Raw genomic sequence first — 12,066 nt, 5'->3', positions numbered from 1 at the left:
AACCCTCAAACAGGAACGACTTCTGCCAGACCTTGACTATCACCGCTATCACCCACGATAAAGGCTGATGATAAAAAGGTCAAACTCCTCTGTGTCCTCATCGGAGGACGATCACCTCAACGCGCGCAAGTGACACTTCCTCCAAGTGCAGGAGTGATTTCTCACTGGTGTATTGGTGCAATTACAATAACTAAATGAATGAATTAGATGAGAGTGCTATAGTGTGAGTTAAGGGGTCGACGTTGGTGACGAGTGCCTTTTGTTAATATTTCAGCAAACAGCTGTCAAATAAATAATATTGAAGAAATGTTTGTAGGAAAAATATAGAAATAAAGACAAATAAATCTCATTTGCTGTTTCATGTGTTAGTTTTCATTCATTTTCTCTTGTTGGTGCTGCTGTGTGGCAGCAAACCAGCAAAAGAAAATGTAAAAAAAAGACCAGATGAGCGTCAATTGATGGCTTGTTTATTTCTTCATGGTGCCACGTCACAATTCATTAAAAGAAACCTGCCTGAACCATCAAGTATATATCCACATTTTTATGAAGGACAATGTAAAGGGGATCCAACGATGAAATGTTTGACATTTTTCTGCATTTGAGCCTCGACATATTTCCAGTCTATCACAGTTAATTAAGGCCCACTGGTCCTCAGATAACTGCTCGGCCCCTGCTTTAGTTCCCCTGCAGAGTAACGCCGATCTAAAGCGGAGGCCAAACAGCCAGCATCCCACTGGGACCTGGGAAAACATCCATATTCAACAGTGACAGATGAGGAAACAAACCCAGGACTGGTGCAAACCACCGTGTCACCATCTGCGTTAACGGCTCCCGCTCAAGGCCGACGCCCTCTCAGGTCAGCACTCGTGCATTAATGGGGCAAAATGTTTAAGCCTTTGACGAAAGCCAATAGTCAACAGAAAACCTGCTGCGTGCTCCGCACACGCGTGGAACAGGTCGTCGATCATCATCTGAAAATGCTGCATTGCAAATTTTACAGAATTGAATACAAAAATGCATCTCTCTAAATTTTGAGACTGAAGTTGGGTAATTCAAACACGTTCATGCCCATCAAGAGTCACTGTTTGAACGATGCATCATTCACAGCCACTAAGCTGTACAGAGAGTGCCAGTGTTTCTCCCCATTGAATAAGTTGGAGTGATGTTAGTAAAAGTGTAAAATCCCCAACACCAATTGTTTGTGTTGATGTGCGTGTTAATATGTGTGTCAGTCCACATCGTCCTGCAGTAGAGGGTCTTTCTCCCCGGCCGAGGCGCTCGCCTCTCCCTCGGATGTGGCGCCTCCTCCACATTTATGTCTCTGCAGAACAAAGAGCTCAACATTAAAACGTGTTCGGGAGACAAAGGAGGTGCGGGGAACAAGGTTGGACGCAGCGTGCAACAAAAACACCCTCAGACAAAAGCGGTCTGCTTTTCCTCTTCACACATCACAGTTACCTGTCTTTTCAGATCCAATCCCCATGGAGGATGCTGACACGGGGGTTAGTATCCTGGTTACACTATTCATGCCTAATGCTTGTAAAGATTGCACAACTACTTTCAAAAGCATGCATGTGCTACCTGGATACTGCTGAGGATGTAACAGAGGAAACAAAATTGCATTAATCCAAGCGTCCCTGACACGGATCGCCATTCCCGTTTTAAACATCGCACGCAGGCAGGAAGGAGTCGTCCATTTTTCAGGTATAAATATGTCAAATATTGGGTTTAACGCTGCAGCATTATAGCACAGAAACATTGAAACGTGTGTCCGCTCTTATGCACGCACCCACCTGAATTAGTCATGATATATTTCTCCTGTGTTTCATGGTCGCGTGAACCTTTTATCTGTTCTTTGTCTGAGACCTAAAAGGCGACCAAATAGGTTCACAGCGTCATCCAATCAGAATTTCGAAAAAAGGAAATCGGCCGCTGCTTTGATTGGGGTTGTGGAGCGAGCAGCGCCGGATTTTATTTTAAAAATTGTGGAAACGTTAGAGACAGCGGGATTCATGCAGGGAGTCGCTTTTAATGGTGTTGATCCAGTCAGTCATGCAGTTAATTATAAGGGCCATGATTGGTTAATTAACAGTCTTCCCTACAATTATTCACAGCCACAGGGGGAGGCATTCATATTGTTACACCAACAGCACGTCTGAGCAGAGCCGGATCAAGCCCCCCACCCCACCTCTATTTTTTTTTAGATTTTGAAGACCGAGCATGGGGAAATGGCACCACTGAGTTTGTTTAATCTCATTTGTGTTTTTATTTTCATGCTATTTGTGTATTTTTTAGGGAGGGCTTGAGGCGGCGCCCCCGTCCAGCAGATGGCGCCCATGCTAAGAGCTGGCCCTGCATTTTAACCATCAGAAATCAATATTATTATATGTAAGGATCATCCTGGAGTAGGGTTGAAATAAGCCAGTGGTTTTTGATGTCTTTTTTTTTGTTTTTTTTATATAAACAACAAATTATTACAAGCAGCTTTTGCAGCAGACTTTGAGTCATCAAGTCATTCAATTTGCCATGAAAACTCAGATGTAAATAATAGGATAATCGTCACAGAAACCGTGCAGTCAGTTGTTAAATAGTTCTACCGGTCTCCTCCTGACTAGCTTCTGTGTACCTGACTTTCATTAACTTCCTGATCCATAACATCTCAACTCTACACGGTAGATTTTACTGATTACTCCTCCAGTGATCGGTCCTTGTACAGAAAGTAACACTGGAATGGTTTTGATATGGTAAAAAGCAGTAGATTTCCTTCATAATATTTGAAGTAGTATTATTTCCAAGGCCACAAAATGATTAAGAGTGATTATAAAAATGACTTCCTGTTCAGAACAGATTGAGATCAACATGCCTCAAAGACTCTGGGGAGATCTTTAAGGCGTCATCTGAACACTGATTGGAATGAATTGGTGATTGAGGCTGAAGTCTTCATATCCAAAATCAAACAAACAAAACAAAATTTGGAAACGAGATGATTGAAGACAGATCGTTTAGATATTTAGATATTTACGAACCCCGTTTTCAAATACCGTAGAACTAAATGTATCATTTTCGACCTGCCTCTGCAAACACAAAAGATCAAAAACAAGACACTCAACCACTTGTGAATTTTTGCACGTGACAATGGGGTGAAATATAAAAGAAGAACTTTCTTTCCTTCGAAACAGCAGATTGTAAGAAATAGTCTGATTCCTAGCTGCAGGACCATTGTGATGTGCATCTGATCAGAGTATCTGACAGTACTGATATATAATACACTACAGGTATTAACACTTGCTGGCTTCATGCAGTCAGTCACAAGGGGCCGAGTTAAAGTTTGTGGATAAATCAAGTCTGGCTTTGGAATGCAGACACGTCTACAATGGAGCAAGAGTGTCTGCATGGAGACTATTCAAATAAATGTTCTGGTCATATTTCCAATACTCACAGCTAATTAATCACACAAAAGAGGCTTTATCTACTAGACTCTGGCTTCTTACGGCCTATGGTAGATGTAAATCACAGTTTTTCAGACCCTCCTGCTCCAGACCCTTAACTGTTAGCAGACAAGATGCAGAACAATGCAGCATGCAGTTAAAATACATTAAAACCCCAGCCGCCTGTAAGCGTAGGGGGCAGTCTTACCTTGACTCTGTAACGCACAAAAGCGGCGATTATTATTGTTGCCAGGCCGAGAGCGATCATTCCATACTGCATGTACTCCATCACAGCAGGAAGGACAACGAGGTTGGTGTGGAATGTGTTGAGGATAGGGCCGTCGATGTATCCCCTCTGAAGAGGGGGAAGAAGACAGCCATTAACTGTGCATCCCGTTTTGTGCTACAGCTATTTTTGTGTGAGATTTTTAAAACATACTGAATATAATGTGACAGCACAGTAACAGTAATTGAGCCGCTGCAGGATAAAATGTCGTAAATTGCACTATTGCGTTCTAAAAACGTTAATTACCTCTTCAAACCAGAGCATCGGCATCACCACCTCAGAGATCTTCCCAGTTTCTCTAATGGGTCAAAAAGATCTTCGTTTAATGAGCTGAAAGTCTGTGAGGCAACAAAGTTGAAAGAATAATTCCCTTACGTAATTCCTCTCACTCTCTTCATGTAGAGGTTAAGCTGCAGGCGGATGGACACATTCAGCGGGACACCAGTTAGCTGAAAGGAAGAAAATCAACAGCTCTCACGCGAGGAAATACCACGCACAACTGATTTTAGCTGTAAAGTTTGCAGGTAAATATATGAAGAATATAAACAAAAATGTCATTGTTCTAAGAGCAAAACGGTTTCAGGAAACCCAAGACTTCAATACAAAAAAGAATTCTTCATGTAGCTTTTAGTCAGTACGCTCAAAGTACGACTCTTCCCGCCTAACAGTGACTAGAGAGAATTATATCTGATATTAGAAGGATTTATGATAGCGGTAGTTCCATGAAGTTCATATGCATTTGGAAAAAGCTTTGGCGGCCTTCCCCAGATACACTGTAGCTTTAGTCAGCACAGTTTGGTTGTTAAAAAATAAATAAATAAAAGGAACGACGTGTTTTTATGGTTTTAAACAACCCTTAACTCACAAAAAACTGCAATTACCGAGATAGTCCCACATCTCAATTACCTTATCACTCCTCAGAAAACCGTTCTGCTGCCAAAGTTTACACAAGTTGCCCAACGGTTTTGGAACACGGCGATGTTGCAACAGACGGACCCATATCCAGCGGCTCTACTTTCTTTTCCATCCATCCAAGACATTATCTTTCAGGATTAATTCAAGTGTTCATTCAAGAGTTTAACCAAACTCAAGTTGTTCACATTACCAAGAAAATAATATGTAATGTGATAAAGTCTAAAAAGCACGAGTAATGTTCTGCAGTAGATGTATAATTTACTACAAAGATTGTTGTTTTTAAGAATTCTTTTTACAGCTAATGGTTTCAGGGGCTGTGCTTACACCAACAAGCTGCAAAGATGAACTTTCTAAAATGCTTTCTAATCTAATTAAAGGTTGTATTTTATTATTTCTGAATTTGACAACTGTTTTTCTGCAGCTGTTTAAGAGGAAACAACTGGGGGAAATTCTGCCTCCCATTCTCAAACAACAAAAAGCTATTATCCACAAAAATCAAAGGCTGATTTGCATTTCATCTTCACCAAACGCTGCACTGAGATGTCCTGTGATATGAATCTAGATCTGAATGACACAGAAAGCTCTGCTAGCCTGCAGCGGACACGCGCTTCTATCAGAACAGCGAGAGTCGCGTTTTTACTGCGACAACGTCTGACAAACCTTAACTCTCAATAAAGAGCTGCAATCACCGAGATAGTTTCCAATTACCTTATCACAACTAAGGACACAGCAAATTACACTTTATCACAACACCTTATCACAGCTTAGGGCTCAGCAAATCGCACCGAAGAGTTGCATAACGGCTTTGGAACGTGACGATACGTGGCAACGCAGCACTAAATATGGATCTGTGTTTATCGCTTGGATTTAAAAAGAAACGATTCGATTCTCACCTTTGGTCATTACCTTGTTCTCAGTCATTCTTAGTAAATTTTATTCAGCTTTACCAGAAAGAAACAAAAAGGAATTCAGGCCTCCTCACAAAAATTATGGTTATTATCAGCAGAGGTTAAAGTATAATAAAACACAGTGATAAGAAAAAGACTGATGCACACGGCATCAACAAGCTGCTCAAATGATCTGCTCATCTGTATTAAATATAAAGCTGTGTTGATTCTTTTAATGCAACCAAACTTGACTCTGAAATGATAAAAACATGTAAATTTCCTTTAAATATCAGGATTATCCAGTTCTGCATAAAACAGGTCTATAACTAGCATGACAGCCTGATTTTTTTTTACTGAAAATAAAGTAACATTTGTGAACAAGTATAAAGAAATGACTCATTATAATGTTATCTGTTGTCCATATCTAATCAGTCCACTGCAAGATCACCTCAAGGACAGTGATAACAATCCTACTGAAGGAATATAATAATGATTTTTAAGTGAATCTGGTAGCCTAAAATAAAAATCATACTCTTATTTATCTCAAGTACCATTCAGTGGAAAAAAGTCCAACATTATAGTAAAACCGAATACACATCCATTCATAACGTTCTTCAACATGACTGTTGTACCGACACTGATCGGGCCAACAAAGACATCTGTATTCCAGAAGTTGTCCCAAGCTGTGTGACATGATTCATAATTTGGAACGGTTATTGCTTCTCTCCATCAGCTGGCAATTAAAATGCTCATAACACTGACTCACCGTCACATAACACATCACTAATCAACTGAAGGTCAGTATCAGCAAAAGCAAAGAGCGCATGTATTATGACCGTAGCTGCATGGAAGCACAACAATTTATGGGACTATACTGAGGCTATAATCTGGTCAGGTCAGGTCAGTTATATGCATGTGCGTGCGTGTGTGAGTGTGTTTGTGCTCACTGGGTGAATATCTATGAAGAGGCCGTGGTCTTCCTCATTTGGAGAGAGCCCATGCACGTAGTCCAGCAGCACAGGGTCAGCGTTGAAAAAGTGAGGGTGGGAGATGAAGACCGGAGAGTCTGGAGATATTCAAACAAAAACAGCGTGAAGCACGACAATGGAAATACGTTTACACAGATAAACGGGGGTCTTGACTCACTTTGGCGGCAACTGCTGACATTCAGGAGGCCGGACTGTCTGCAGGGACAGAAGCCTTCATTGGGGGAGTAATCTGTTCCATTGGCAAACAGGGTTTTAGGAGCAACAAAGCGGTAAAGAGGGATACCCTTCATCTCGCCAGAGCGCTGGTAAACCAGCTCCAGAGATCTGTGGAGGGGGGGGGGGGGGTAAAACATCTGTAAATCTGCTGAAATTAGGACCAGAGAGAAAAGTAAAAGATTTTTTACCTGCAGGCATCTGGGCTGTAAAAGGGCAATGTGCTCTCCTCAGTCATGAAGGGAGGCCACATCTGTCCAGCTGTGCCGTTAATCATGTTACACTGAGGGGTCCGCCAGTAAGAGAGCTGCAGACGAAGCAACAAGTCAAAAACAGGAACGAGGAAGGAAAAAAAATCCTGTGTGGTGGTTAAGATGTGTTCAGTAACCTCTGTCAGGCCATTCCAGGAGACAACTTTGTGGACGTTCCTGATGTCGTCCTTCCCGGTGTGGATGGTGAACAGGCCAGTGTCGGAGTTATTGAACTAAAAGACAGATTAATGTCGTCTTCTCTCCGATTCAGTTCATGGCCTCAGCGTTAAAAGCAAAGGTTAAACAACGCATCTAACAGATAGCATGCTAGCGAGGTGAATATTTATTTGCTTTAGTAGCAGCAATTGAAGGTGAACGTAAAGTGCTAGAAGTCATTTTAATAACTCACTTCAGAGAAGAGGCCAAACTTCCCAGACGAGGGCAGCATGCCGGGCAGGTATTTATTGAGGAAATTCACCAGCTTGCTGTCATAACCCCACATCAGCTCCCCCACTGTCTTTGTCAAGAACGGTCCCTCATCGAAGGTCTTGAATGCCATGCTGATGATCATGCGCACAGGAGCGGGCAGGCTTTCCAACATGACTGCTGCACCCTGGAGGCACCGATGGGATTCAGCGCTGAAGGACCGTCACTGAATTAATCGCAAAGTTTAGAAGGAGAAAATATTGGCTCACCAGCACCAGCATGTTTGGAAGGGTGAGAACATCGGACTCGTTCCCCACAGACATGCTCGGTTCAAAGTAGTAGCTTCGGTATTCCTTGTAAGACACCGTGGAGTTGGGATGAAATGTGATGTTGTCTTTCTGGATGCGTTTTCTGAAGAACATTTCAAGAGGGAAAAATCTTAGGTTTTAAGCAGTTTGCATATTTGGGCTTTATAAACTGACTGACTGCTTTGATGATTAAAACCAGGTTGTTCACTTATGTTTTTTTGTTTTTTAATCACATGCAGTGTCTGACCGCATGTAGGCTCAGGCTTGCACGCTCAGCGGAAAGCACATGCCAACATGTAAGACTGCACATGGGGTGCCGATTGTAAAGCAACTCAAACACAGCAACCCTTTTTTCACATTTAACTGGGTGAGAATTTTTTTAAAATCACTTTTTAGGATATTTTCTATGATTTACTATCATAGATATATATGAAATAGTTAAATGTAAATATGAAATAGTTCAGTGTAAATATTAAATGATAGATGCAAATGTTAAATTTCAATGTTAAATCTAAATTCAAGTTGAATTTAAATCTTAAATTATTAGATCTGAATGCTAAATCTAAACCTTACTTTTAAATCTAAATGTCTCACGTGAAACTAAGCATTTAGCGAATATGCACATTTAAAAAATAAAACACTTTTTTGAACATACTTTGATGCCAAATGGCGCCCCATAAATGGAGTAAAGAATGGCGATATATGGACTATCATCATGATGCATTCGAGGTTCCTTTATTTGAACACTATCTCTAATTATTAAAACAATCAGATTGTTAACTTTTTTAAAAAGGAATCGTCTTAAAACTTCTCTAAAAAACAAGGTGCAGACCTTGTTTTTCTTAATATACAAAACACACAGATACCTGAATTTCCTGAACTGAGAATAATGTAGAAATTTCAGTCACTTTTCTATCAGCATGGGGTGGTAATAGTGAGGTGGTCTTTGTTCTAATATTTTAATTGATGAGTTAATAGGTTTTTATTTCAGGTAAATGAGACAACAAAAACAATAACTAGAGTTTAAAATCAGACATATTTTTGATACATCCATACTAGATCACCCAACACCTAAACTTGAACAGTTTCAATCAAAAACGACGAAGTCAAACATACCTGTACACATAAGGTCCCCTCTGCTCCACCATGGGCTTCTCTCCAGCCAGAATCTCCTTCGGATTTAAGACGTGGAAGAAGTAAACAGACATGAAGAATGGTACGGGCACATCCCTCCACATGGTGTAGGACATCTCATTTTTGGGGTCAATGACTGTGTTCTAGGAGATAGAAAGTTTTGTTTAATTCAGTCAATATACAAATATTAATATAGAGATGTTGAGATTATGGATGGATCATTCTTTATTAGAAATTAAACCAGGTCCCATTACAAAATTTCAAAAATGTCAGTGTGTGCAAAGAGCGCTAAAAAAATAAAAAATAAAAATAAAAAAATCACTTCTGTTTTATAGTATAGAATCTATACCATATATCAACGCATAAACCCACACTTTAGATCCTCTTTTACACAGCACATTTAGCCTGTAAAGCAACCTATAAAATGTTGCACCATTTATAAAATCAAAATATTTTATACTTTATACTCAGTAATGTAGCGTAGTATATATCACTGAAGACTGTGTATAATTTAATTAGGATATTAAGAGCAAATTAATTTAATTACCTCAAGTGTTAAACTAGCTCTGCTTTAATTTGTTCCTTTAAAACATGAAGATAAATGAATTATCATAATCCTTACTTATCAAATGTTTTACATGTATTTTGGGTAAATGTGCCAAAGCTTCTACATATAACTTAGTTTTCACAGCTTTTCAGAAAGTAACAGGTCTCTATCAAAAGATTAGATAGGCCGACACATAAAGGGCAACATTTATTACAAAATGAAGATATAAAAGGTGACCTCTGCGCGTTGTGAACACAACATTATCCTGTAAATGAGTTAACCTGAAGACAAACCAACAGGATATCTACGTTTTCACCGCACAGATTGAAACTTGGGCTGCAAATAAATGCTATAAATTCTTCAAAGTAATGACTGAACATAATAAATGTGCACGGTATCCTACCTTTACCACCTGGTCGTCGATAATTAGTGGTCCCACAAAAGTAAGAAGAGTTCCAAAGAAAACCGTGAGGACACCGACGACTATAAAGCCGACAGCGACCTTAGATTTATTTATTGCCATAGTTTCTTACTGACAGACGGTACTTTGTGTTCCTGTGTTGTTTGTGTCGACAGACCAGCAGAAACACACGGCTGAATCACTGCTAGTGATAACAATGACCTCTCCCAATTAACGCCGGTGTTTAAATGACAAGGACCGCGGTCCAGCCGGCTTTTAAAGCCGCTGCTCGATGTTTTTGACCCGCTTGTGCTGTCCCCATGTTTAAATGCAGTCGTCACGCCGTCGCAGGACAGAGCACTCTGGGAAATGTAGTTTTTGCTGCAGCGCTCGCAGACCCGCGACAGATTGAATGAACGTGCGAGTAATAGGAAATAAAATAAAGTAGTATAAAAGAGGAAAAGTTTCATAAATTTACGAGATGAAATTTTAAGTTTTCTTAATTTGACAATGGAAAATTGTCAGAAGCAGTGAACACATGACCTTGGGACCTATTGATACGGAACGTGTTCTCATATATAATATTTATATATGTATATATGTGTGTATATATATATTGATATAGACTTTCTCGAATATTTTAGAATGAACAAAATAATAGACATAAGTCATACATCAGTCCATTTTAATGACAATTATTCAATGATTAAATGCAAGTCCAATTACAATAGTGATTTTTTTATACAAAACATTTTCATAGATGACCATGCATATTTACATTTCATAGACCGAAAACAAGAACAGCGCCCAGCTTACCTTTATTACCTGGTCGGTCATCACAGTCGGCCCCATAAGCACACTAATCCCACCAAAAACCAACGTTAACGCCCCCGCCACTATAAATCCAAGCGCAACTTTGGCTTTATCGATAGTCATGATTATCGGTAACTTTTTGGATTGGAAAATTCCTCTGAGTCTGCAACTCCGAATATGATGTGGGGATATTTGTCAGGGAGGTTTGAAAGAGGCTGCAGCAAGTCGTTGGCACTTTTTATATTTTGTGCAGACCCCACCTCTCGTCAGCTTCAGGGGCAACTTTTTTTCCTTCATTTTTCCCCCCAAGGGTGGGGCTGAATTTTCAAGCTGTAAAATCACATGCAGCCAGATACTCATCACTGCAAATTATTGTTTAGATTTTTGTTGTGAGCTGGTATAAGTTGTTGTAAATTTGGGCATTAGGTGCTAATCAAATTGAGTTCTTCTTTAGGATGCCATACCAAGACCTTCCTATAGCACCAACAACCACATCTGCACAGAATGTCCCACTGTGGGGGCTCCCTTGAGAACACCCCCATGACCCTTCTTTCTGGTTGCCCTCACACAGCCAGGGTAAGCTATAAATTGTAGCATGCTTGACTGACAGCAGGCAGAATAACGAGTAGCATGGTGACTATGAACCGAAGATGTGAGCAAAGCATCCGCCTTCGTACGAGGCTCCGGGGCAGGAAAGTAGAGCGCTCCATGCCGATGACTGTTTGTGGAAGTCTGACAGCCAGACAAGGATACAATTACACCCTTGTCCATTTTTATTGCAGCAGCAGTACACCTTTGAGCTTCAGACTAATCTGACCCACTTTGTCAAAAAAAAAAAAAAAAAAATGATTATGTATCTTCCAGCACAGGTTTGATACTGGAGTCCTCCAGTATTGAGTCACCTCTGCTGCCTGAGGGTGGCAGGACTGTGGTGGGCCTGAATGAAGTGGAGACAAAAGTGGATCATCAGAATGAGTTCCCACTAGATCTGCTACACCTTTAGGACGAGGGGAAAAACGATCTCACAAAAACTGGCAGGCACAACATTGAAACCTCTCATCTGGTGGTAAATCTCAGATGTGAAACCATTCTCAGCAGCTTGCGATGAAATCTGATAATACACAAGATTATGTATGTTTGAGTCTGAACCAACGTCCCAGGAGTGAGGAGCTCAAGCAATAGCTCCGCCATTCAGTTGTCTGCCGCCACTGTACGGCCGGGATGTTTGTGAGAACATGACATCGGCTCGTAAATTACAATTCCGCCAAAAGTCTCAAAGGCTTCAGAAGTGCCTGCTCGTGAAATTTTTGTTTCATTGCATTATATTTCCACCAATTGTCTTCCTCATGGCCGTTGTACAAAGGCTCTCATGCTGGCACCTGATGAAGGCCGTGGATGCCACAATGACGAACTGGTTGTCTTTTGTTATTTTACAGAACGTCCTTGTGAGCAAATAACCGGGTGCCAAG

At 40.6% G+C, this 12,066-nt stretch overlaps 1 protein-coding gene across 4 annotated transcripts; it reads right to left on the bottom strand.

Annotated features, from left to right (window-relative positions):
• Positions 1–450: 450 nt before the first annotated feature.
• scarb1 (scavenger receptor class B, member 1) lies at positions 451–10,807 on the bottom strand. 4 transcript variants are annotated; one of them, XM_057018991.1, is made up of 14 exons: positions 10,601–10,807; positions 8,820–8,980; positions 7,665–7,806; positions 7,379–7,582; positions 7,107–7,202; positions 6,910–7,025; positions 6,663–6,829; positions 6,464–6,582; positions 4,090–4,163; positions 3,961–4,012; positions 3,637–3,783; positions 3,027–3,074; positions 1,794–1,866; positions 451–1,321 (listed from the first exon to the last, which is right to left on the bottom strand). In XM_057018991.1, the coding sequence occupies exons 1-14, from the start codon at positions 10,718–10,720 to the stop codon at positions 1,314–1,316; spliced, it is 1,527 nt and encodes a 508-aa protein (XP_056874971.1). In that variant the 5' UTR covers positions 10,721–10,807; the 3' UTR covers positions 451–1,313. The 4 variants fall into 4 exon arrangements, with proteins under 4 accessions (XP_056874971.1, XP_056874970.1, XP_056874973.1 ...); XM_057018990.1 differs by lacking the exon at positions 10,601–10,807 and adding an exon at positions 9,788–10,118; XM_057018993.1 differs by lacking the exons at positions 3,027–3,074; positions 10,601–10,807 and adding an exon at positions 9,788–10,117.
• Positions 10,808–12,066: the final 1,259 nt, after the last annotated feature.

This window comes from Takifugu flavidus, chromosome 20, assembly GCF_003711565.1.
Source record: "Takifugu flavidus isolate HTHZ2018 chromosome 20, ASM371156v2, whole genome shotgun sequence".
In the NCBI taxonomy this organism is placed as follows: domain Eukaryota; kingdom Metazoa; phylum Chordata; class Actinopteri; order Tetraodontiformes; family Tetraodontidae; genus Takifugu; species Takifugu flavidus.
This window is presented reverse-complemented; position numbering and strand designations above follow the sequence as displayed.